At 45.2% G+C, this 25,241-nt stretch overlaps 1 protein-coding gene across 6 annotated transcripts; it reads right to left on the bottom strand.

Moving 5' to 3' along the window:
- Positions 1-3,920: 3,920 nt before the first annotated feature.
- Positions 3,921-24,979, bottom strand: KLHL26 (kelch like family member 26). 6 transcript variants are annotated; one of them, XR_012778734.1, is made up of 5 exons: positions 24,747-24,978; positions 12,773-12,955; positions 8,231-9,606; positions 7,473-7,592; positions 3,922-5,930 (listed from the first exon to the last, which is right to left on the bottom strand). XR_012778734.1 is itself a non-coding variant. In XM_075524210.1 (4 exons), the coding sequence occupies exons 1-4, from the start codon at positions 24,791-24,793 to the stop codon at positions 7,558-7,560; spliced, it is 1,395 nt and encodes a 464-aa protein (XP_075380325.1). In that variant the 5' UTR covers positions 24,794-24,979; the 3' UTR covers positions 3,921-7,557. The 6 variants fall into 6 exon arrangements, 4 of the variants coding, with proteins under 4 accessions (XP_075380325.1, XP_075380322.1, XP_075380321.1 ...); XM_075524210.1 differs by having other exon boundaries at positions 3,921-7,592; positions 8,477-9,606; positions 24,747-24,979; XM_075524207.1 differs by having other exon boundaries at positions 3,923-7,592.
- Between the last annotated feature and the right edge of the window lie 262 nt (positions 24,980-25,241).

The raw sequence follows: 25,241 nt of genomic DNA, 5'->3' as shown, positions 1-25,241 counted from the left end.
TGTTCACATCTGCTTTTGTTGCAAACAACTCCTTACTGAGCAACCTGCAGCTTCTTAGAGCAGATGCAGCCGAGAGCAAGCGGGTTGCGGGGAGGGGGTTGTGTTTACTTATCACTTGTTTGTTATCCTCCAGGTCCTTTGGAATTGCTCTGGCAGACGAGATCCAGCTACTTCCGTATTCTCCCTTAGAGGCTTCAGAGGAAGGTGTGAGGTTGAACAACTTACACAACAGCAGACAGCATGAGATCGTGCCTTGATCGACATTTTTTTGCCTACAGACACAAAGATTTTTATCTCTCACACTTCCTACTTAATGTTCCTGCTGACGTCCCATTATCCTCAGAGAAGAATATCCTGTGAAGTCCGCAGAGTCGCTAGTTCCAATGCCATTTTGAACTGAGCTCCAAACTGTGCTTTCAGGAGGAAAACATTCTCTTGTTTCACTTGGAATTTGTGACCATTTCTTTAATTTAAGATATCCTTGTTTCCAGAGGGCAGATAAAAGCCCCTGAATTACCCTCTCTACACCACTCATCAAACCAAGCAGTCCAAGCAAACCAACTCGCTGTCACGCAGACCGCTTGGTTCTGCTCTCTATACCAATAGTCCCTTGTCATCCTTCCAGTTTAGTTTCTTTACCATTCCCTGTAAATTCTAAAATTACAGAAAGCAAGCAAACACTCACTGCTAAAAGATACTATTCTCATTTCTACAAGTCATATCTTCTGGTGCTCTGAAATACTTTGGCAACCACACAGAGGATTCTGTTACGGTTATTTTTCCCAGAATCAAGGCTTGGCTTTGTGCCACACTGAAGCAAGAAGTATTCCCATGATGCTAAGGTGATGTGGTGAGCCGGTAAAGTGGCAGCCACTTTATGTCTTTCCAAAGATAACACTTGGATGGTAGGCAAAGTATTCTACGTGGGTATATTCACGATCAGCACTAAAAAGTGAGGCACCAGTAAGAATTGTGCACTTTATTGAAACAAACAGGAAACCGGGAAATACTTTTTTTACCACTAAGAGATTACACCATTGCAAATCAAATTGTAGATCAGACAGAGAGTCACGTCAGAGAGCAAGATGTTTCCTTCCATGGCTTTCTGTCAAATCAAAGTTCAGAGAATTTGGTGATATTCTATATATAAAGTAGCAGAAAAAAAATTATTTTTAAATTTCATGGTTCAGCTTCAGAGACGTGTGCTAAAAGGGTTGCAAGTAACAGATTTAAAATCCAAAGTTTTTTGCAGCTGTTTCCTGAGCACTCCTGTATAATAAAACAGCTATAGGGTAGGCAACAATCCCTGCTGTGAAACCATACAAGGATCAGGCCTTGTCCTGCTCTCTCCTGCTATACTTCAGCAGCAATACAAAGCAGCAGAAATACATGAACCATTAGCTTCAACTGTGGCTAGCAGGCTCCACAGAGGCAACTACCTGCCTGCTCCTCTGGTTCGCATCCCAGTGCAAAACCAACCCCTGCTATTTCCATGCCTTAGGACAGATGTTTACCTACAAGTTAAAAGCTTGGTTTTCATGCTGAAGGTATTAAAAAAACCCCAAATCTAAGAGTGAAGGAGAATTCAGTATGGTTTTTTGCAGGCATAAGTAATTTTTGCATGAAAACCTGATGAACAGTTAGACAAACATGCCAGCCAAATTTGGGCACCTCCTGAGTTTCAATCATTTCACTCTCAGGAAAGTAGGAGCATTACAGAAAGTCGATTTCTCAGCAGGAGACTAAGCAACCACCACAGTAGTCCCATTTTTGTGGCTTCTGGGACCCAGCTGTTCTCTTTGCCCTATGCACACCGATTTCATTTGCACGCCAAATGAACAAGGTGTGCAAATGCAGCACAGGTTACATCTCTGCAAGGACTACTTCTCTGGGACAGAAACAGCGGCATGCCCAACAGAAAAGCATTTCTTCTACAATGCAGCCGTGCTTGCAAACTGTTTTGTAGCCACAAAGTAAAAGCACCTCCTTTCTCCCTCCCTCTTCCTGCTACCGAAGCAAAACAAGCTGCATTGATAAACCTGCAAATGGGACAAGTCAACAGGGGAGAAATTAATTTTCTTTTTCAGGGACACTGGCAGATTTGTCTTGCAAAGTCTGTGGTGCAGACCTGGTCACGGGCTGTAGCCATTTTAAGGCTGCAATTCAGCAGAGCACATCAGTACATGGCAACTTTTAACGTGGTTATACCCTATTTCAGCAAAATACCTACATGTACATTTAACAGTAAACTCTACACTGGACTGAAATACCATCTTAAATGCCTCACAGAACAGCATGCCTTGTGCTACTTGCAAGCCTCTGGGCTTTGCAGATGAAGGATCCCTGCCTCGAGAAGAGTACATTTCTAAGAAGTTCCTTTCGGGCCTCTTGGATAGCAGCAGCGAGTCATTCACTTGAACTCTAATTGCTGTCCTGAAAAAGCCTCAGAAGGAATGCAACAACTTGTTTTTCACTGTGAAAATGGGAGGTTCTCCACTGCAAGCTATAAGCCTTCAGCTGAAAACCTGCTGAACATCTGGCCTGGGATCAAGGTTTGCTTTGATGGTCGTTCATGGTACAACGGGTGGACACATTTCTAGGTTAATGCTACCAACAAAATCGGGAAGGATAGAATCCCCCTTCCTTCCTCCTCTTACCCGCAGCATAACTGCAACAGCTGCAGCCCAACAGAACGCACCAGGCTTGCAGAAAGGCTCCAATACTACGAGGAAAAGCCTCAAGCATGGTGCAGCCCCGCAGAAAGCAGAAGGCTGTTGCCTTCTAATGAGGCATTCTCATTAGAGAATGTTGCCTTCTCATTAGAAGGCTGTTGCAAGTAGCATGGGACAGCTGCCTTAGCCTGCACGACTCATGAGCAAACACACATGGGCTTGCACGTGGAAAGCATCTCTACTCATCCAAGGACTAAACCTGACCCCCCTTCCATAGTATATGCTCTGATTTTCTTCCTAACAAATAGCAAGTACATGCTTTTGGCATAAGGAAGCTCTCATCACACGAGAGCCTCGAAGCATGCAAAATTCAGGTCCAGACATGCTAACTACACCGCAGGGCGAATTTCTCTCTTCCAAACCTCAGTGAAATTCATACATTCCTTCTAAATTCAGTTGTAAACCACTATCCTTAAGGCACTAATACTGAATGCAAGTATTGATAGTGCCAAAGAGTAAATCTGCATCCGTAAGGAGGATCACATGTTTAAACAAGACCCCAGGCCACAGTGAGAAACAGAAAAAGAAGGATGCATTTAAAGCAAATAATCGCAAACTTTGTAGGGAGATGCAGATTAGCGGCCAGATTACAAACATCAGATAACCATATGTAAAATACTTTTTAGTACATTTTCAAAGCATTGTGACCGGAAGATACAGATCAGAAATATTAAACTCAGCTAAAAGGATAAATTCTGCTCTAGGTACTCCAGTGTTAACGTAGTGCAACTCCAGTGACTTCAAAGGAATTGCTCCAGATATAAAGCAGTGTAGCCAGAAGCAGACTGGCTGGTAGCCTGCATAAACAAGCAAAAAAGATTTTCATTTTTTAAGAAGTCATATAAACTAGTTCTAGCTAATTACATGACAGGGGCCTGGGTGTGAAATAGCAACTGCAAAGCCTCAGGGACCAAGCCATGAACCTTTGATTTGCTCTCTATAGCTTATAAAACCTTCTGAAAACTTTTGGTCTAACAGCTTTTCTACTTTCCATTGCAAACTGCACACACTACTCCAATGCTGCCCTCCTGCAGGCCCCCACCATCGCTCTCTACTAAGTCTTTACCCCTTTGTCTTACAATCTGAAGCTAATTTCAGGTTGCACAGCTAAACCAGCAGCTGTTTCCAAGCAGAAAGCACATTTCGTGTTCATTTTATGGAACATTCAATGTTGGAGCAGTTGAAATCGTACCCAGCCCACAAATACATTTTAAAACTTCTCTGTGAAACTCCCTAAAGTTTAAATATTAAACTGAAAAGTGCCAAACTTGGGTTACTGAAACTCAGTTATTAGTTTGGAAGGAGAAACAAAAGTTCTGGAGTCCGTGGGAAGATACTGTGCCTACTCACCATTAACATGCAGAGTAGAATCTAAGCTGTCTCCGTAAAAAATAACTTGAAGGGAGAGATGTCTATATGATATATCTATATGCTCCCAGGTGAAATTCAAGATAGCTGAGCCCTCTTAGGAAGGCAACGCTAGCCTTCTCTGCTCCCTCACTCGCCTGACATGCCAACACACCCAGGCTACACTGTAAATTTATTCAGCCACATTAACTTTCCCTCGTCCTTAAGTCACAAGTGATGAAATCTCATTCGTTTATGCAAGCAACTGGAAGATTTATTGTAAATAAAGTTCTGCACATTACACAACTGGCTAAAAATCATAATTAGAGTTGCACTGGGAAACATGTTTTATTTATCCTGACAGTAGTCTGGCTTCAATAATCCTAGCATGATAAATGTCCCTAAAGTTTGCAGAGTTTCAGCAACTAAAGACCTTATCACAGACATGGAAGTGGAAACGTCTGACTAGGTTTGATGTGGCTTACAAGAGGTCCCAAGCAGTTCTGTTGCACAGCATCATTTTAAATCAGCACCAGGGTACTAAGAGCTAGTGGGAGTGCCTTCATTCATTGTAAATCAAAGAAATGAAATTTTCCGCTGCTATTAAACTTCCAGGACCTCAGTACAAAAGCTAGGACACGTCTGCGCGAATTAGCAAGGTTCTAGGATAGGAGAAATGACAGTCGGATTGCCGAGCCGACAGACCCTCTGGAAAAGGGTCAATGACACCATTAATAGGATGCAGACATTCCCAATCTCTAGCTATTCTGCACCCTGCCAAGAGTTCTAGTGCTTTCTTTCTTTATAGTTTTAAGTACAATTTCAGGCCCATAAAACATCAGAGAAGACAGAAGCTATTATCCTGGCCATGACAGGGGTCCCTAATGGGACATGCATACTCTGCAAATACCTAGAACTAATGATGCTGTGCTTTTACTGTTCCCCATCTGTTCAAGGGTATTTTAAAATGTACCAAATCAGGTTTACCCCTATAATGTTTATTGCTGCTCTGAGACTAATAAATGACTCCGAGCGCAATCAAACATTTATCTGGCTTTGCTCATTCTTGAAGAAGAGAGGAGCCCAGTCCACTTGCTTTTCATGCGGGGCATCCTGCAAAGCGTTTCCTCCAACCCAGCCACGGAGCACGATCACTTAGATATTTATGTGAAGACCCTCATTTAGCTGTCAAGTTGTTGCAATACAACAAAAGAATCAAACCCGTTTATTTTCAGAATAACGACTAGGTTATGCACAGAACAGCCCAGAGCCACAACTACATACTTCACAGGGGTAAAACAAACTTTATTATCAATATGGATGATACGCACTTCCACAAATGTTTTAGCCAGTCTCTGCTAAATTTAGAACAGCTAGAATATTTCTAGCTAACATTATGAAAAATAATTATTTATATTGCTATAAAAAGAACATTCCAGTAACAAAGAGAGGTGTGCACAGCAGGGCTCTATCACAAGTCTCAGTGAAAGAATCCGGAAACCTTTCCCAGCACCCGTTCCGCAATGCCAGGGAACAGGAACGCGGGTAACCGGGCTGGTTTGCCGCACAGCAGGCAACAGTTGTTTATTAAATACAATTACAGAATGGCTTTGTGTATCCTTCTATCTGCAAAGCCACCATTCCAGTATGAAAGAATACAGAGGTTAAGTTTATTTTTGCAAGGTTGACCTTAAAAGTGAGACCAAATATGCTTTACCTCCTGACATACACACGTACCTTAGAAGCTTGAAGCGAAAAATAAAGCATGGTTTCCTTATGAAGAGATGCCAACTATGGTCATCGCATGGGTTCTCCCGTCATCTGATGTGGCATGGCTTATGAGCACTAAGGCTGCACGTTCAGAAAAAACTCAGTTATTAGAGAACACCCAAACCATCAATTGCTGCCATAGAAATGCTTTCGGTAGGAAAATTTAAATAAAATCGGGAAGAATACTTAAGTATTTTAGGAAGACAATGATGAAGGAATGACACACTCATAAGAGGATTAATCATATTCTGCAAATAGGAAAGCAAGTAACCTTCCATTTGTTACTAACCTAAGAAAGTACCCTTTTCATAAACATATGGAAGCATTAAAAAAAAGAAAATCCATTATTTTCTAACTTTGAAGCTTGTATCGAGTTACATTTCATCCTTTCAAAATTTGCTTGTTATCTGCCAAGACTGCTCTGCAGTGTTTCTAGCTTCTATGCCAGACCAAATGAACAGAGAATGGAGTAAATTAACTGCCTAAGAGCTAGAAAGTAGAGCTTGCCCACTGACTTTAGCATACTATACCACAACAAGTATTTTTCATTAATTTATTAGTGGCAAACCAACAAATAGATAGGAACAGATAAAACTATGCATCATTTTATCTAAAATTTAGAACGCAGAGCTTAACTGCGGAGCATGTGCCCTCACCATATCACATCCAAAGGTGCTTTGATTTCATTATTAGAGAAAAATATCTTTAAGTGAATCTGAGGTATGGAGTTCATGCTTTACACAGACCTGATCAATGATTCATTAGCAAAACAGGCATTATATATTGTCTCTAAAGGTTACAGCACAGTATTTATTTAACAGCAGAATGCAACAGTTTCTCTAAAAAGAAGACTGCATACATCAAAATCAAACTTGCACAGATACAAAACAAAGCCCTTGAAACAGAATACCTGATAAAAGAAGAAACTTTCCATTCATTAATCAGTCAAATTAATGAGAAAAAACAGCTTGGAGGAAAGGAAAGTTCAGGAAGTAACAGTATTCTGGGCAGTAAACACAGATTTTACAAAAATGACAGTCATCTTAAAATGAATCTCTTAATTTAAAATACCCACTGGCAACAACAACAACAAAACCCCTGTTCCACTTAGACTTCCATCATATTAGGATGCCAAGTATCTTATTTACAAGTCAACAGAGAAAACCTTCAAGCTTATGAACAAGTAGCACCCACCTCCTGTACTGTACGAAAAGAGTTTGGATGAATGTGTATCAGTGGAGCAATTGGAAACGCAAAGGCAGTGGGGTCCTAAACCAGAAACTCTGGGTGCTCTCTGCTTTGGTGGGTCAGCCCAGATGAGCAGCTGCAGAGCTCTTATTGCCAGTAAAAGCCAAACAAATTTTTGGCAGTTATATATAAAAAAAAAAATCATGCCTGTTTATACATAATCAAGCTATCAACATGGCTTTAGCATTGCAAACTCTGGATGCCCCCATTAAGGGAGAATTTCTGGACCAGAGTATCATGCTGCTATCTGGAGGGGGTGAGGAAGGGATGTGGAATTGCAGTGTAATCCAAGCAATGAAGAACCAACAGAGACCAGAGGTGTGCAGGGATAAGTATTCCCCTTTTAGGAGGGGAAAAAAAAAACAAAACAGTCACCTTTGAAAAGCAAGAATATGCTTTCATAATCCAAGCACCTGAGCTCTTCTTCTAGCTCCCACTGTCCCTTTATTGCTTCTGGAGGTCAGTATGTTATACAGGTTTTGGTTTTTTTGTTTGCTAAAAAACAAAAAAAGCAACATACAATGATTTTTGGAGCTATTAATACAAATCACACCTGAACTCTTTGAAACATACCACAGTACTTAGTTACTCCTGAGCTGTCAATGTTTGCAATGTGTAACATTGTTAAAAAGATGAAAAGTTGGCAAAATGCACCCCCCATCAAAAAAAAAGAAAAAAGAGAAAAGCTTTTTCCAGCTGTAACATCTGTTAAGTCTAACTAGCTGACAAGTGCTTCTGATGAAACATGCTTGCCAGAACACTACATAAGAGGAGGAGGGACTTTATGGAGGAGGGAACGCAAGCTATTTTTCTCCTTCCCTCACCCACAAAATGCACAATACCATTTGCAAACAACAAAGAAACAACGCAGCATCCTGATAACATGCAACACGAGGTGATTTCACGGGCCGACGCAGTCGCGCGTAGTTATCTCTGGGTCGTTACCTGCGGTAGTATAACAGGAGCACATGCTATCCCAGCAAAAGATTCTGGAAAATGTAGGTCCCTTTCCCATTCATCAGTTTCTGTGTTATACACCTGCACAATGCTTGTAACATTGTTCAGATGCCAATTGTACCCTCCTACGATATAAATCTTTTTTTCTAGTAAACAACAGCCAGCTTCCGACTGACCTGCACGCATAGGGCTCACCGTTGTCCATTGGTCTGTTTCAGGCACATAATATTCCACAGCCAAAACATCAAAACAACGGTCAACATGGTCCATGCGGCCTCCCAGAGCGTAAATCCTATTATTTGCACTGACCATGGCATGCAGAACTCTGGGTTCGTTCATTGGGGTTTTAAACTCCCACTGATCCGCGGCGGGGTCATAACAGTGCAGGGCTTTTTTGTCTTCCACTGAAATGCCATACCCACCTGATATGTATAATTTGTCTCCTACCGTAGCTCCAGCATGCCCCCACGTCCTGCGTTTCAGGGAGCACACGTAAGTCCACTCATTATTTTTGGGGCAATACTTCTCTACGGAGGCCAAGCTCCCCGACCGGTTCCTCCCACCAGTGGCATAGACCATACCGTGGAGGACGTTGAGCTGGAACTGGATCCTGCTCTCCTGCATGGCCTGGATGCGCAGCCACTGGTTCAGGTGCGGATCGTAACGGTAGCAGATATCCACAGCTCCCTCGCCACTCCGGTACTGCAGGTGCTGCCCTCCTACGATGTAGACGAAGTTGTCAAGCACAGCCACACAAGAGTGGCTGCTGCCCACCTCCATTTCCGTGAGCTCCTTAAACTGGCGCACGCTGGCATCCGGCAGGTAGTAGACTTTGCAGCTCACAGTGCGGTCATTATCGGTGTAGGGAGTGCCGCCAAAGGTGATGAGGGACAGGACATCCGAGCGGATGGTGGTCCGAGGGGACTGCATCTCATGCTGACGAAAGGGCAGGATCTGGTAATTGAACGCTTCCAGCAAATATTGCCGGCACAAGACATCTTCCACCATGATGTCCAAGGTCTGGACGCTGTCCACCAGCTCCGAGGATTTCATCAGTGGGAAGCGGATGTGGCAGAGGACCTGGCTGGCATTGGCACGGCGGGTTGGGTCATATTGCAGCCAGCGGACTGCAGCACGGAAGAGGTCTATTTCACTGCAGCTTTTCAGCTTATTGCTCTGCAAGAAGAAAACAAGGCGCTCCAGCGGCAGGTGGAGGAAATCCTCTTCCTCAGAGATCTGGAGGAAATGCCTAAAAGTGAATGCATCTACTGATTCCTTCAAGGATGCGAGGCTAAAGGTGGTGGCCATCTGCCCGATATTGAGACACGTTTCTACGCTCATGGCAGACTTCAGAAATTCTTCGCAGAGCTCCACGACAGGCACCATCTGGAGGAAGACAGCAGCTCCCAGTACATCCTGAATACAGTCAAGATCAAGAGTCACTTCAGCACTGTACGCAAAGTCTATTATGTGTTTCAGTCCTTTTGCAGATACACCTTTCAGTTCGATCACATCTTGGCTGGCTTCTCTCATCCCGCCTGTGAACATTGCCCTGGATGTCAAAAAACACAAGCAAAAATTTTCCCCCTTTAAATACATGTAAAATGATGTATCACTTCAGAATTCTATTTTTGTTTTTTTTAAACATACTGATTCTCTTAGGGAGGATGGGGAAAGGGGAGAATAAATCAAGGCTAAATCTCTAAAAGCCAGGAGAAATTAAAGTATGCAATTACTTACATAAAGCTTGCATAAACAGTGCACTAAGTAGTAATATTCGGCTATCAGAAAGTTAAGTTTTTCAATCCTACTGGCAGCATAAGGAAGAGTGGACCACAGGACAAAGCTTCAAGAAGTAGGTAGAGCTACCAGAGCAGGGAGTGCGGTACACTGGACACCGATGAATCCATGACACTCAACAACCAAAGGATACAACGGGATCTGCACCAGCAGAGATTGGTAACCACACCCTAAAGAGTTTAAGTATGCAGGATTTGTGAGCACAAAGAAAGAATACGCCTTGGAAGACACCTGTGTTTAGGAGGTCAGCAATCCTCTGAGCTTGCCTGCCGCGCTGCCTTTAGGCAAAGATTTCAGTTAGCCCATTATATCGTAGGCTAGCTACGAAATGGCTTAAATATTGCAGATGCAACACATCTTATGAACGGCTTTAGTAATCACAACAGAACCTCCCCTCCAAGGTTCATTCCCGATGCCTTAAGAAAATAGGAGTTGCAGCCACTTCAGAAAACGTCTGTCATGTTGCAGTACGACGGCAGGGGGCTAACAGGCAATTAAAAAAAAAAAAAAAAAAGGTTTTGTTACAGCACAGCTGCAAGCACATCAGTTGACCAAGCCACGCAGAGATTAGGCCCTAGATCACCTCCTTGGGAGGCTTCTAAATTCCACAGGAAGCACATACCACGCCAAGGACTGCGCGCAGACATCTCGTAAACCACTCTTCTAGAGCGGTGCTGCATTTCCCAGCTACGGGGCCTGTGGGCGTGATGGGGACATAACTGCACATTTGGTTTTTTATACGTTTACATTAAATTTCAGCAGGTTTTGTTATATATGGGTAGCTCGGGGGCAAAGGTTTGCGCTCTGTGTAGTATTCAACAAGCAGTAGCAGAGCAGTTCTGGGGAAGCCAAAGTCAAAACAGGTTGCTGGAAGAACTGTGACATGGAGTTTCACCATTCACTGCCATCGTACACGCATCACAGCCAGGCTACAGACTGCCATACAAAAGACCTTTTAAACTGCTGCCAGCTGCCTGCACATTTTGAGCTGTTTTTTCCACCATCGATAACCTACTCTTCTCCATCGGAAAGGTAAATTCATTGTGAAGGCACGGTGTCATTAGAGCTGCCTTAGGAAGCTGCAGTGACTCCAAGGTGCAAGTTAGTCAGGAAAAAAATGCTGAACAGACCCTCCTCTTCTACATCAACACAGGAATAAAGGAATATCTTGGGAACACTGTCAAAAGACAGGAGTTCCAAGTTTCCTGTCCAAACCAGGCTAGAAAACCTGCTGCCGTCCAGCATAAACCCAAGAAATCCTAAATGACCTAAATAAGGAAATATCTGCATATGAAATCAGCTTTCTGTAACCGAGTGACCAGGAATACTGTTCGCAATTATTTGTCCATATAGCAGATGAGAGCATTCTGCTAAAATCCCCTTGCATATCCCATGTCACAGAACAGCATGCTGCCCTGATCCCTCGCCCCAGAGGATATGCAGACATATGTGTACTCGTGCATTAGCTATACAGAGCTGAACGTGCATAAGGAAAGAAAGGCATTACTGTTACCATGATGAAGACAAATCATCAAATAGAATGCAATTCCTTTAAAAAGTGTTACAGTTCTAAAATGCTGATTATATAAATGCCTCAGTTTCACTCTTTTCCCTCCTCCCTTCTGCATAAAAACAGACTATTTTCAAAAGCTAGATTATTCTGCCATTGTTCCCCAGGACAACCTTCCTTAGCACCACAGAAGTTATAACAAGAAACCTACTCAGCAATTATTATTTCGACAGTGAAAACACACTAGCAGTGGCACTGCATACAGCATTTATGAATACAAATAGTGCTATTAGCATTTGGTGGGAGATCGGCTCCATCATTAATTGCATGCCTGTTAGGGAGAGTGATAAGCTTGGAAGGTTTATGTTACCAAAGGGAGAGAGAAGGGAACAGCCTAGAAAATGTGTGTGTACCTAAGACAGACATCATCAGAGCAGCTGAAGAAATGGGCGAAGGGATACAAGAGGTATGCCAAAGGACACTGAAGTCCCTTGCTCTTGCAAACCAGTCTGCTCAGGTCAGGAAGGAACCTACACGTCAAGGGATTGCAAACCCCGCTGAACAGCTCTTCACCTTTACTTGCTATGACCTGCAGTCTAGAACAACACCCAGGTTCTCTGTTGTTTTGAACCTTCCCCATACCTGTTGCCTCCAGCATGCCCCTCACTTGATGCTGCTACTGGTGCTGCCAGAAAAGATCCCGAACTCAAAAGAGAAGTCATTCCAAGTCAGAGAACCATTACAACAGAGTTTGACAGAGGCAAGATGGATGAATACAGTTTTTCGCTTAAGACTGAATTTCCTGCTCTGCAATTGGTTCACTCTGCATTAATTTGGCTGAAAAAACTCATCTCCATGGTTCAGTTTTCTACCCACACAAGATGGGACAATTCTCCCCTGTCTCCCGGGCGTCTGGGGAATGCACACACAAAATGCTTCATACTCTTCAGCCTGTGAACAGTAAGCACTATAGACAGATCAGTGGTATTTAAAGATAACACGAGTGTATTTACAATGGGTACCATCGTTCAATGGGATGACTCATTTCAGAGCCCTCGCTGCCACTTCAAAATCAGCTCAAGTAGCTCCAGGGCAAAAGCCTGTTTCCTTCAGCAGGCAGAGCACCTACCAATGCTGCCGAGGTGGGGTTCAAGACCTGGGCTTGAACTTGCATCTTGGCCCAGCGGCTGTAGTCAAACCAACCTCATCTGTGTGCAGAGGGACTGACTCCGAGCCTCTACATGCCTGCAAATAATCCCACCAACATCCGTGGGGCAAACCATACCTCCAAAGGGTTGTGCGTGGGTGTGATTTTGGGGTGTGGTGGGGAGGTTGGGGTGGGGGAGGATGGGGAAACAGAAAACCAATGGGAAAGGTAAAAATGCCTGCTTCCCTATCGGATTCTCACCTGAAATAGTCACTGCAGGCAGCCAAGACAACTTTATGAACCTGAAACACTTCATTATTTATAGTGAGGATGACATCAAGCAGCTGAGCCTGAGCTCGGAGCGAGGCCAGTCCCTGCAGTAGAGTGGTGCTGTGGCCAGGAGCAGAGAACGTGCATTTCAGGGTGCTGTTCTTGTCAGCCATGCTAAAAACAGAACAAGAGAGACAGGCTGGTTTTAAATTAAAACAATATGTGGTATACCTACAAAGCATGCTGGGGAAGATACTGTAACACAAAGCAGTTTGAACGCAAATTCCCAGCTCAATAGCCACACGGAACATCATGACATCAGTACCTCAGTTGTATTCCCTTCTCCCAATACAAAAGAGACTTCCAAATTTTTAAATTATACTTTCGCATTACTGACAACCCGTCACGCTGCAGCACACATGGGCTTCAGAGACCATCCAAACATCAGCTAGTGGGGCCAAAATCTCCAACGAACATTGGTGTCCCCACACTACAACTACCCCAGAGTCCACCCTGACCTTGACTTCAACCACGAGACTGAATCACAGTTGCTTATTCTTCTCACCACCTATCCTGACCGCAGCTGTTAGATACTCTGTACCGTCCAAGGACGGCCCTGCTAGCCCTATTTGATCCTTTCCTTATGCCTGACCCTCATGAGAAGAGCAAAAGCAAAATATTACATAGCACTGGCTGCTCTAAATAACGTCAACTGTTTGAACTGCACTGTAAACAGTCCCCTCCCAGTGTAAATATTTCCTTGGTTTTCCCAATGCCTCTCGCACATGTTCCCCAGCGTGGAGAGCATCATGCCTAGATTCACTTGGCCTCAGATGCACTTGTCAGTGAGAACACTGCATTTGGAGGTGAACATCAGCAGTATCTCTGCACAAGTGGAAAAGACTATTAGATGCTCTGCGCTCCTCTGAAAATAACTACAGATTTCCTGAGCAAGGCGATAGTGGGCCAGCACGCCCTGCCCACCAAACAGGGTCCACTCATGCCAACAGAAGCATGAAATCCTAAATTCATTTGCAAATTTAATCCAACTCCGAACTACTTTTCAGGATCAAGATCCAAGTCCTTCTGGGAAGAAAACATGCACAAGGCCAGTATTCAGGAAGGGGTTTATGTTTTCAGAAGCATCCTGCTATTTGGTCTCTGCGTTTTAAGAAATATTTTATGGAAGCGTGACATAAAAAGTCCCAAGCAGATCATACTGAATCTGGAAAGCTGCCTTACTTGCTCCCAAGTCCGCAGTGGGAGAGTGCACTTAGTATTGTACGTAAAGGGTATTATTATTATTATTATTTAGGTAGAGTAAACCAACAAAGCCAAAAAAAACCCTACAGAGACTAGGTCCCAGGGTACTAGGGGCTGTATAATCCCATCGTTTGCTAACAACTGTCCCTAAGAGCTCACTACCTAGACAACAACAAAAGCCACACACAATGGACGAAACAAGTAGGCAAGGTCAGAGAAGAGTCAGGGAGATGGGACAACCAAAAAGGGGATGTAAACAATCCTCAAACAATAAGGAACAATGGACAGGACTTGCTACTTGCCTAACTTATCGGATTGCAATTTCCTGCAAGCTTTACAGAAGAGGCGAGTTAGGGGAAATCTGTGATGTTCATCAGAGCACTGAGAGGGCAGCCGCTTTGTGAGAGTAGTTCTAGAGCTCTTTGGGATGCTGCAGGATGCAGATATCAAATCTTTGCAGTCCGTTTCAAAAATCCTCAGGCCTGGGAACGCCTCAAAATTCATACAAATTCCTACTGGGATGACTGATACCGGTCAGCTGTGCTTCTTGTAGCACAGATCTGACATTCCTACCTTAAAGTCAAAGCATACTAAAAAGTCTTAGTTCACAGAGTGGAGTCCAGCTACAACATCCTTCCTATAATAAAAAGGATTAGCAAAAAGTCAGTTGCTGACAAGACCTTTATCCATTGCGCCGCAAGCCAAGAAATGTCTATCCACTCCAGCTCTTCCCACGGCAAAAGAGGAAAGAGATTGGAGGGAGCGAGTGCATGAATATTCATCACGTCAAACTAATTTTACTCTCCTCTCTGGAACAATGGCTTTGATTCGCTGGAGTCAAAAGGAAGAAACATCGAGCATAAGCAAGGAAACGATCCTGTCTCTGAACACAGTATCGTTCACCGAGCAAACCCATTTTGCTTCACGCTGGACAGGTAAAATACACACAGAGGAGAGCTCCGGCGGCTCATCTGGGAGATAGTAACTCCTGAGTTTACTGTAACTTCGTTAGACTTGATCTCCTGCAGAATTCTTCTCATGGGAATTTTCTTCAGCCTTTTTTTTCAGATCAATTTTAAATATTCCTTCTCCTAGCCTAAGGGCTTACCCGTATAGGACTGCTTTGACTATATCCACAACCCTCCCAGTGTGGGTGCCTCTTCAAACAACAAGCTTTACCTGAACAAACATTCCTCTTTTTTCCTTTTTCTCAATTAACTTTTACAGGCGCTGTTAATAACCAGAGTATAAGTTTAAAGTAGATGGAGGACTAAATCTGGGCGGGTAGATATTTCTGTGCTGGAATAAACGTGTTTGCATGTGCGATTCTTTTCAATAGGTAATTGTGAACAGCCACCTCTGAAAAACTCCCTGTACTAGTTCCTTTGTCTGTTTACAGGTATAGAATAAAAGGACCCAATGATTACACAATCCTCCAGGGGGAAAAAAAAAGACAAAACAAAACCAAACAGTAAGAGAAGCATTGATAATGTCCAGTTTTCTTCAGTCTGGAAAAAAAGAATTTTTAGAAGAAACACATAAGCTGGAAGCAAAATAAAATCCACACAAAGCATGAGAAATCAAGTAAAAGACTCTACAAAAAACAAAGCGGGAGGAGGAGAGGTGAGAAAACAGCAAGAAACGTTGTTTGCACCGCAGTTAGTAAAAAGGGATTTTTGATAAAAGCAGGCTTGGCTCAAACCAGGCTGCTGTACCACGGAGCACGCCGTAGCACCACATACATTACGCCACACAGCCTTGCTTTCCACTCCTTGTGCTGCATTAGGAACAGAGGAAGAAGAGAGGCAGCAGTTGGATGTCAGAGACTAAAAAAAAAAAAAAAAAAAAAAAAAAAAAAAGGCACAAAAGGAGGCCTTGAACATCTGAAAGTGCCTTTGTGAGGCTGTCCCTATCTTATTTGAGATCTGAGTATGCCGTGTACTTGTTGCTTAACAATTTGTTACAGAAGAAACAGCCTTGCAGACAAACTTCGGAAGAGTTGCATCCACTCCTCACAAGTTCAGAACATGCCTTCAAGATAAAAGCCTTTCATCACACAATAGTGAGAAAGTGTTTATTCCGCTCCTTCCCCCTTCCCTTTCTGATGGAAGCAGGGCTGGAGAGCTTCTGGAATTTTCCTCAGTTTTTTGTCTTTGTCCTCAAAAGGACGGCACTGAATGAAGTTCTTCCCCTGCCGCAGAGCTTTGCAGAGGTTTCTGTGGCTGGAGTGTCCTTCGGCAGGGGCTGAGCACGCTAGCTCAGAGCGGGGTCAAGTGTCTCTGCCTGCACCCAGGCAAATTTATCCTTTGAGAAAATGTAAAACATAAAAATCACATTCACATCAAGCAGCTCTTCCACTGCACATCCCACGGGCTTCACAGTGATCTGCAAGGGGATCTGAAAATGCTTACATGATCAGGGCCTCTAACATGAATATATTGGTATAAAGGTGACTTTACCGGAACAGAAATCCCACTTTCCATATGGAAATAGCTGTAGCAGTGAAAGGCATCTTTATATTCATGTAACCGCATCCATCGCACGAATGGTGGGGGCAGCTGGAATTCAATCGACACGATTCAGAAGGGCGATCCATTTTGAGCAGCACCCTCAAAGACTTCGATAACATCACTGGTACCCGATTTTCCAAAAGGGACTGCCAGGGAACAAGTAATGGGATTGAGGATTTGTCTCCAAGCCACTGCTCTGAAGCGAGATTGCTTTCAATCCTCTCCAGTCACTGCAGGACAGAGTTCAGCATGGTGTATGTGACCACAGCTTGGGGAAAATCAACCCAAAACCATACGCACATTGCAGCCTTGTGAAAATGTTAAAGCAAGGGTTAAGGGAGTGGTTCCAGCCAGACAGCAGGCAGGGAAGGCAAACAAGCCCAAAAATTCTCCTTCTGCTGCTGTACCTATTGCAGGAGCTTGGCCACGTGCTCATCCTCGACCCAAGGATGCTGATCACATCCTTAGCTGACATGTTTCTGAGCAAGACCTGCTTGGTTTTTTGACCAGAAACAGATACAGTGAGGAGGCATCTGAATGCAGGGCTGGACACACCAGAGGCCTCTAAAGCTGATGGGCTGAGAGATATTTAAGGGCCATACTTCAAGAGTCAGTTCAGATGAGGCACAAAGAACGTCCCAAAGAACAACCGTCCCCTGTCTCTGCCTCCTCGATTCTCCACAACATCACGTGTAATCCAAGATGCGTTTCAAGCTAATGAATCATTTTTACCAAATCTGTACTGATGATTAAAAACATCAAAGCTGGAATTAAAGGCTTACCAAGCATGAGTTCGTATTTCAGCATGTTTGCAACTACTGCACAATTACAAATGGAGAGAATTATACCAGGCCAGATTACAACATTTCAGTGATTGAATTAAATAAGAAAGATCTTTTGCTGTACAACCGCCTGTCATCTTCCTACTCTTCTTTTATAACATGGTCCTCCTTGGAAGGAGGGATAGTTCGCTGCTAGCGAGGCTCGCTCTCCATCCCAGTTCAGCATCCTTGCTAATATCCACCCACATTTTCCCACTCTCTGGGCAGGTGGTGCTTGGTAATTTTTCATACTGGAGAAACTCAAGGGGGTTGGCAAGATTTCCGAGGAGGAAATCTTGCCAACAGCCAGCCTCTACAGTAAACACAAGCTCTAAAGGTAGGACCCCGCGGGGCATGGCTGGGGTACAAAAGAGGAGGAAGGAAAAGCAACAGCGTGTGTGGTGTGTGTGTGTGCTCGCATGCATCAAGTACGTAAGTGCCACAGCTTTTCTGTGGATAAACAAAGGACTTGGGATTGCAAAATCACCAGCGAGGCACCTTCTGAGCATTCAAGCCTGCAAGAAAATTTTTATAGTGAGAGCAGCAGAACTAACATAAAGCTGAAGAGTAACTTTATTTAGAACATAGGGTATGAATATTAAGGACCTTCTTTAAGAACCTTTGAAAGGCAGCATTATAGATATTTTAATAATGCAAATCATTTAATGCCTTTAGTTTCATGCCTAACTAAAAAACACATTCAGATTCTGATTTTTAAACTACAATTAAGACACTTAAAATCAAAACAAAAGTCAAACTCCCTCAGATAAGTCACTGGTAGCCATGGTTACTGTAATATTTCAGATCTTGAGGCTTTACATCACATGCCCAAATGATGAAAATGAGTTTTCAGCACCTCACACTAACAAACGTTACGTTAGGGCAAAAAGACTAAACCCTTTACTGTAGATTTGCTGTTTCACGGACTCTTGTCGGGACTTTCGGACAACACTCCCATGGCCTTTGCACCCCCCTATGAAACGGCATCGAGAGGTTTCCTTGAAGTTTGGGTGCAAGGAAGATTAGATGCTGCCAGGCAATGAGACTTAAAAATACCCGCCCTGTTAACCTACTTACATTCCCAGCAGCAAGCAAGATTGTCACCAGCACCCCATCAGAAACAACATTTACCATCGCTTCCCTGTCGAAATTAGCAACAACAATAAGCACTTAATGATCAGCAACTAATTAAATATTAACACATCGAATGAAGGGGATGTTTTCCAGAGAAATGTAATCATCCTTAGGAAAGATGTGCGAGCAAAATAATTTAATCGATTTCTTTGTTCCCTTTCCCACCTCCTTCCCTTAATTTCTCCTATTTCTCTCCTCTGCCTCCACTCATTTTCCTCTCCTGACACCCTCTCTTTCATCACAGGCAATAAATACAAGTAGAAAGCCTGAGACTAATATCTCTATGTAGAAGTGACTAGCAATTTGGAATGCTCAAATAAAGAGATTGGTCTGGGTTTTAGAAGGAATAATACTTTGTGTGAAAAAAATGTCTTCTGTAAAATGCCTGAAGTTGAATAGTGAAGTTTGAAAAGTCTCGCCTTTTGTCTTTTACACTTCAAGTTTCAAAATTTAAGGGAAGTTAACGTTTCGCAAAGGGAGAACAAGTAACATTCACTATTTAAAAAAAGAACAAAGCCCAACAAACCAAGCTTTTTTATTTGTATTACAGAGACCCAGTAGGCTTGTCCCTCTCACAAAGAGGGCACCGAGGTCTCAAAAGATGGACTGCCCGATGCTGGGACGGGACTGGGCACCGCAGGGCTCCCACGCTCTCCACTGCCAGACAACCCACACCGGATTCAGCCTTGCATTTAGTGAAAACAGCAATTAAAGACATATTTCACAGAAGCCAGGAGGTACCTTAAAATATTTCATTTTTAAGTGCTTTCTGAATCAGATCCTACTGATCCCCTTATATGCTTATCTCCATCCTGCTTCTCCCAAGCTAGAACCAAGGAAACCCTATAACCCAAAGTTAAGGCAGCAAGTTGAAGCAAGAGGCTTTTCAATTTTTTTTTTTTAATATTATTTTTTGTCCCCTGAGAAGTCCCAGACATTTCCAAATCTCTCTTTTTCTTTTTTTCTGAGCTGGACTCACACAGGGCCCAGCAGAGACACACACACAAATATATTCTGCTCCCAGGCTTCAATCGGTAGGTTGTTCGCAAGCCAAAGGAGGTGGGATTTTGATTTCTGCTAAAAGCACTAATAAAACTGGATGTCTGTCAAAAGCTGGCTGGCCTGGTAAAATGGAGCACTGGAGCACGGAACAAAAAAGTGGAGGGTGAAATATCTGAACACATTAAACTCTGTGCCACCTCATGGAGTTTCAACGTGAGGGACTGGTCAGTACGTGCTGTACCCAGGACAAACTGGGGGGGAAGAAAGAACAAGATTCTTAAAAATGGTTCTGTCACAGAGCCAGTCATTTTTATGCTGATGCAGGGACAAATGGGAAAAGCAGTTCGGTCCTTTTCATTCAGCAACCGAAGTGGCCAATGCAACTTGCAGGTAAGGGCTCCGTGAGCCCAAATTTGCACACTGCTAGCACTGGGGTCTTGGAGGTGGCACAAAATGTCAGGCTGCGAAGATCATTTACCAGGGTCTGCCATTTCAGTGCTCTCTACCCATATCTAGAGCTACCACAGAGGCTCTTGTCCAGTGCGGGGATTTTCCTGGGGTGCCCTCAGTCCTGCCCCAAACCTCCTCCAGAGCACGTGGAGCCGGCACAGGCGACACACATCACTAACAACACCCTGCCGTTCCACAATCTCAACCTGCATTTTTACAATGACAGAGAACGGGAAGATACAACCCCACCCCCCAAACTTTACCATGATTATATTCTTGTCAGCCCCAAACCTAATCCCACTGAGCCAGGAATAAACTGAGCAAATATAAAAATCACTCTAAGCATATAAATTACTCTGGCAGCCGCAAGCAGTATCACAGCAATGAAAAAGTCAGCTGCTCTGTGTTGCTCCCGAGCTCAGCCAGCCACACAAGGACCCCCAGAAGGACGGTGGATTTTACACCACGTAAAATTTGCCTGTGTATCCACGGTACATGGCTAAGTACAGGCTCTTTATACACTCGATACTCCTGCTGACAGCACTGCCTTAAACAGTTCCACGTTTCTCCCACCATATGCCCTTACGGTCAAAACCTGCCAACCCCAGCTCTAGAAAAAGGAAAGCTACAGCGATGCCGGATCAAAAAATGCAAAAAAAATCAGAACCGTCCTTTTACAACACACCACCGCGATCGTTTTAGCAGCCAGAAGCCGCAGCGGGTATTTTCTGCGCCCGCCATACCCTGCACACCTCTCCCAGCAGCACCCGTGGCAGAGCCTCTGTGCAAAGGCCGAGAGGCACCTAGTGGTGTCAGGAAGCACAGCAGAGCCACCAAGGCCACCCCAAAAGTGACACCCAGCCCAGCCCCAAGCACAACTTCACTACTGGCCCTCTAGATACCACCCCACTCTTCCCTCCACCCTTGATCTTCCATCCACCTCACTCCAGCATTGCCTTTTTGCCTTCAGAAATGGAGCGAAGCTCATCCGTGGCACAGCTACCGCCACTTTCATCCGAAGATCCGTCGGGACCTGTCTCAGCTTCCCGGCTCGTCACAGGTCAGCAACGGCTGGGTCGCATTCCCTCTGGGGACGGCCCGTTTCAGCTCTGCCAGCAGCTCCTAGCAGGGCAGAAAGTTCCCTCCGCCAAGCAAATCACTCAGCAACCTTCTCCCACACAACCATACCGGGCTCTTCACTCCACGCCTTGGAAAAACTTAGAAAAACTTCAAAATCAGACTACGAGGTACTTGAAGCAGTGTTTGTCTCGGCCTGTTTCTGCGGCATCCGATTGCATCCTCTGGGCAGTGTTGCAATAAAAGCGACAGGACTAGTTACATGCAGAGTAGGTACTACAGCATGCAGTGACCCGCAACACGCCTCTCCTCTTCTCCCTGCACCTCCACCCTCCAGATTATTGCCTTGGAGCAGCTAGGGATCTTCTCAAGCAAAAGCAATGTAAAATGATGAAACAGCAGACAACAGAAGAAAAACCCACCATCCCTTTAATGCAAACTCAAGAAATCACGTTTTCTAGCAGATGCGAGCAGCTGCTCCAGCACTTGGCATCGTAACACCAATTCCAATTCAGTTCCAGGATCAAGTCCCCTTACCGCTGCGGCTGCTTGTAGCCCATTTCCCTCGTTACCTAAATCCCCTGCACTTACCTTCCGATAGCCTTGCGCCCATCCTAAGCATCATTACATTTCCCAGCTCCTTGGGCAGTTCAGTTCGGCACAGGCTTCGTGCCACCCTCACTGGATCACCTGAACTAACCCAAGACCACCAGAAGTGCAGCAGCAGCTTTTCTTAAAGGTCACTGATTTCTGTGCAAGTTCAGCATTTATCTTCCGTATAAATGAGAAATGGGACAAGACGCCTTAGCCACCGTCCCGTGATGCAAGGCTCTTCCTTACGAAGCAGTTAATGCTAAGCCACGCTTGGAGGCAAGACAGAAACCTTTAAAGAATCACTGAAGTTTACTTTTGGTCTAAATAAAACCACCAGCTCAGAAGTCTCCCAATGTTAAAAAAGAAAGCAGCAGTTATTTTTACAGTGATTCAATTAGAGCGTAAACATTTACACCACGTCTACCAGATCTAACAACTAAATCTGTTTTAAAATTGCCATGTGGCAGAGTATAGAACATAGAAACCACACAAAACTAAACTTTGAACAGTTTCAAAAGGAGAAAAAAAAAAAGTCTAATTGAAGCTATATAAGATTACAGGAACATGAAAGCAAGGCAGGCTCACAGCCTGTATCATTATCTTCCCCAACACGGTTTTACTCCATCCTCCTGTACGTTTGCTCTCTCTCCCACTACTTTCTTCAGAAGGAATAAGGTTAGAGGAGTTCAGGTCGACTTTCTCTTGATGCGAACCCAGACATAGGTATCTTTAGATAAGGAAGACCTGCAGGTCTTCCCCGCCCGTTCATTCTGGTTTTGACAGGTGGGACCGCTTTCAGCGAACACGGCAGTGTGTAACAATATTAGGGAGGTTTTTGAAAAGTGTTTATACAACCTGGCTGCCTTCCTTTCTTCAAGGGATTATTCCCGATTCAAGAGACACGCAGCTCTCCTCAACAGCTTGTCTGGACACCCCGATTAACTCCTGCTTAAAGGCCTGCACGATAACATCCTCTCCAGCATCTGAAAAGATGTTTTTCCTACATCTTTGTCACTCTGCTTTGTACAACCCTACCTCACCAACACTGCAGCAGAGTTCACGCGCCTCATTGTCTAAAGCACAGAGAGCTTCTCTCACCGAGGGCACCGATGGATTTCACCGTTTCCTTTGTACTTACATGCTCACTAGTCTCCAAGCATATCTTCAGGAGCAGCACAGTATTACTGAGTGAATTATGTAGCCTGAAACTCTCCCTCCACATGATACAGAGGGCTGGGAGTAAAATATGAAACCCATTTGTAACTCATGAAATTCTATCCATAGAGGAAGGAGAGGAAAAAAAAAAGCAAGTTTATTTCAAAATAGAAGATTTGGGCTGTTTGCTTTTCAATGCACAGCAATGGCCTTATCTGATGCCATCAGTGCGTCCAAAGTCTTTTGTCCGTAGCATCTTGCACAGCGTGTTCCTTATCGAATGAAAGCACAGGATCCCCAGCAGACAAGTTAATTTTCTTGCTTTGGGGAAGCCAGCATACTTACGGGTAACTAGCATCAGCCATGCGGTAGCAATTCCAAAGATGGAAATTCTGTCCGTGCTGTTTGAGTAACAGTGCACCACCGAAATGGCATGTGTGTAACAGCAAGAGAGGACTTTGTCCTTTTGCCTTAGAGAGTAAATACTCAGTAAGTGCAAAAAAGTCACAAGTGGAAGCACCTAACAAGGAATCATTGTTGATAGGGAATGCCCTTGAAATTCTCCTCTTGCTCTATAGAGACGATGCGGCATGTCCAACGTCCCCCATCAGGTTTCTCCCCTGTATTCTCTGATAAATGCATCCTTTAAAACAGAAGACTAACGACCAACAAGAAGCAGTATCCAAATTTCAACAGGCTTTACTTTAAAATTAACAAACAAAATAAACACACAGCGATAGGGAACACAACGGAGCTACAGCTCAGGGAACAGAACTGCTGCAGCTCCAGCCTGGGTGATTTATCATGGCCCTGAAACAAATTACTTCCATTTCTCACTGCTACACACCCAGCACTGAGAAACTCCCGAGCGCCAAGCAAGCGGCCCTACCGACACCCGTGTGAAAGCAGTGCTGCTGTTCCTGTTCTGAGAGGGAGGAAAAAGGAGGTGCAGAGAGATAAAATGAAATGCCCCAGGCAACACAGCATATAGTTTACACAGGCGGTCATTAGAAAAAAAAAAATATATATACATATTTAAGGTGAGAATTCAGACAGGCTTCTCCAGCAACCGAATAATGACTGTAAGAGCTTCCCTCTCCGCAGCATGACATACAGGGTGGTTATTTCAGGAGTGAACGCAGAGAGAGTTAAGTTGAGGATAAACGATGCTTTGAAGCGAAGTGACAGGTTGACAGCATAACATCCAAGAGACAGACAACACAACTTTCTGAACACTGTCCAACACGGTAACTTTTGGATGACGACAGATAGAAAAGCCCTGGGAACAGAAACTCCTCCACGAACAGGTACCACCTACAACCATCCACCCACCACAACATCCTTCCAGGTACCACCGCCAACTTTGTGCTGCCTTCGAAGGCCGAGTGACCCCGTAGGGACCAAAACCAGTGACCCAGGGAGGGGTTTGCAGCCTGGAGGGGGTCAGCAGAGGGGATGAGGCGCAACAAAACGGGCCTGAAACACCAAAAACCTGGTGTCTCTATAAACACACAAAGCTGGTGGCTCTACAAACCCTGCCCAAGCGGGGTCTAGGTGTGACTCACAACATTCTCTGTTTTAGAGCCTTCCTCAAACCTCAGCCTTCCACCTCATAAACTCCGCCAAGGAAAGCGTTATTATTAATTATTATCGTTATCTTTCAGAGGACCCTCAGCCGCCGGGCCCTGCTCAGGACACCCCCCACACCCCCCCCCCAGGACACGGGGCCGGGCTCTCTGCCTCGCCAAGGAGCCCCGGGGAGCGGCAACGCCAAAAATAAAAGGAAAATAAATTCATACAGGAGCGCTTGTCCGCGCCGGAGGAAGGCGGTGAAGCGCCGCGGCCGCCACCGGGCCCACCCGGCCCCCGCCGCGGCCCAGCCGGGCCGGGCCCCGCGCCCCGCCCCGCCGCCGCCCGCCCTCGGACCCCCGGCCTAGGCCGCGCCCGGGCCGTGCTCACCTGCTCGGCCGCTCCGCGGCGAACTCGGCCCCGCCGGACTCCGCCATCTTCGCTGCGCCGCAGCCGCCGCCGGGCCCCAAGCTGGGAGGCGGCGGGAGCCGCCGCGTTAAAGGCGCAGGAGCGAGCGGGGCCCGCGGCGGGCGGCGGGGACCGGGGAGCTGCTCCGCTCCCGCCGGGCCTGGCGCCGCCCCGCCGCCACCGGGGCCTGTCACCGCCCCGCGGATGAGGGGGCCCGGGGGCTGTCGCTGCCCCACGGCCGCGGGGTCCCGGGGGGCTGTCACCTCCCCACAGCTGAGGAGGGGGCCTGGGAGTCTGTCGCTGCCCCACGGCTGAGGGGGCCCGGGGGCTGTGACTGCCCCACAGGCGAGGAGTCCCAGGGGGCTGTCACTGCCCCATGACTGAGGGGGCCCAGGGGGCTGTCACCCCCCTCACGCCTGTCACCATCCGATGGCCGTGGAGCCCGGGGGTCTGTCACCTCCCCATGGCCACGGGGTT

This window comes from Mycteria americana, chromosome 24 (assembly GCF_035582795.1).
Source record: "Mycteria americana isolate JAX WOST 10 ecotype Jacksonville Zoo and Gardens chromosome 24, USCA_MyAme_1.0, whole genome shotgun sequence".
Taxonomy (NCBI): Eukaryota; Metazoa; Chordata; class Aves; order Ciconiiformes; family Ciconiidae; genus Mycteria; species Mycteria americana.
This window is presented reverse-complemented; position numbering and strand designations above follow the sequence as displayed.

What these genes read in the sequence shown, in the direction of transcription:
- KLHL26 (XM_075524206.1), bottom strand. Translation starts at nt 24,793, where the DNA reads ATGGCGGAGTCCGGCGGGGCCGAGTTCGCCGCGGAGCGGCCGAGCAG. An exon ending in GCCGCGGAGCGGCCGAGCAG is followed by an intron (nt 12,956 to 24,746) that starts GTGAGCACGGCC and finishes TTCTGTTTTTAG; the next exon opens with CATGGCTGACAAGAACAGCA. An exon ending in GCCTGCAGTGACTATTTCAG is followed by an intron (nt 9,607 to 12,772) that starts GTGAGAATCCGA and finishes TTTGACATCCAG; the next exon opens with GGCAATGTTCACAGGCGGGA.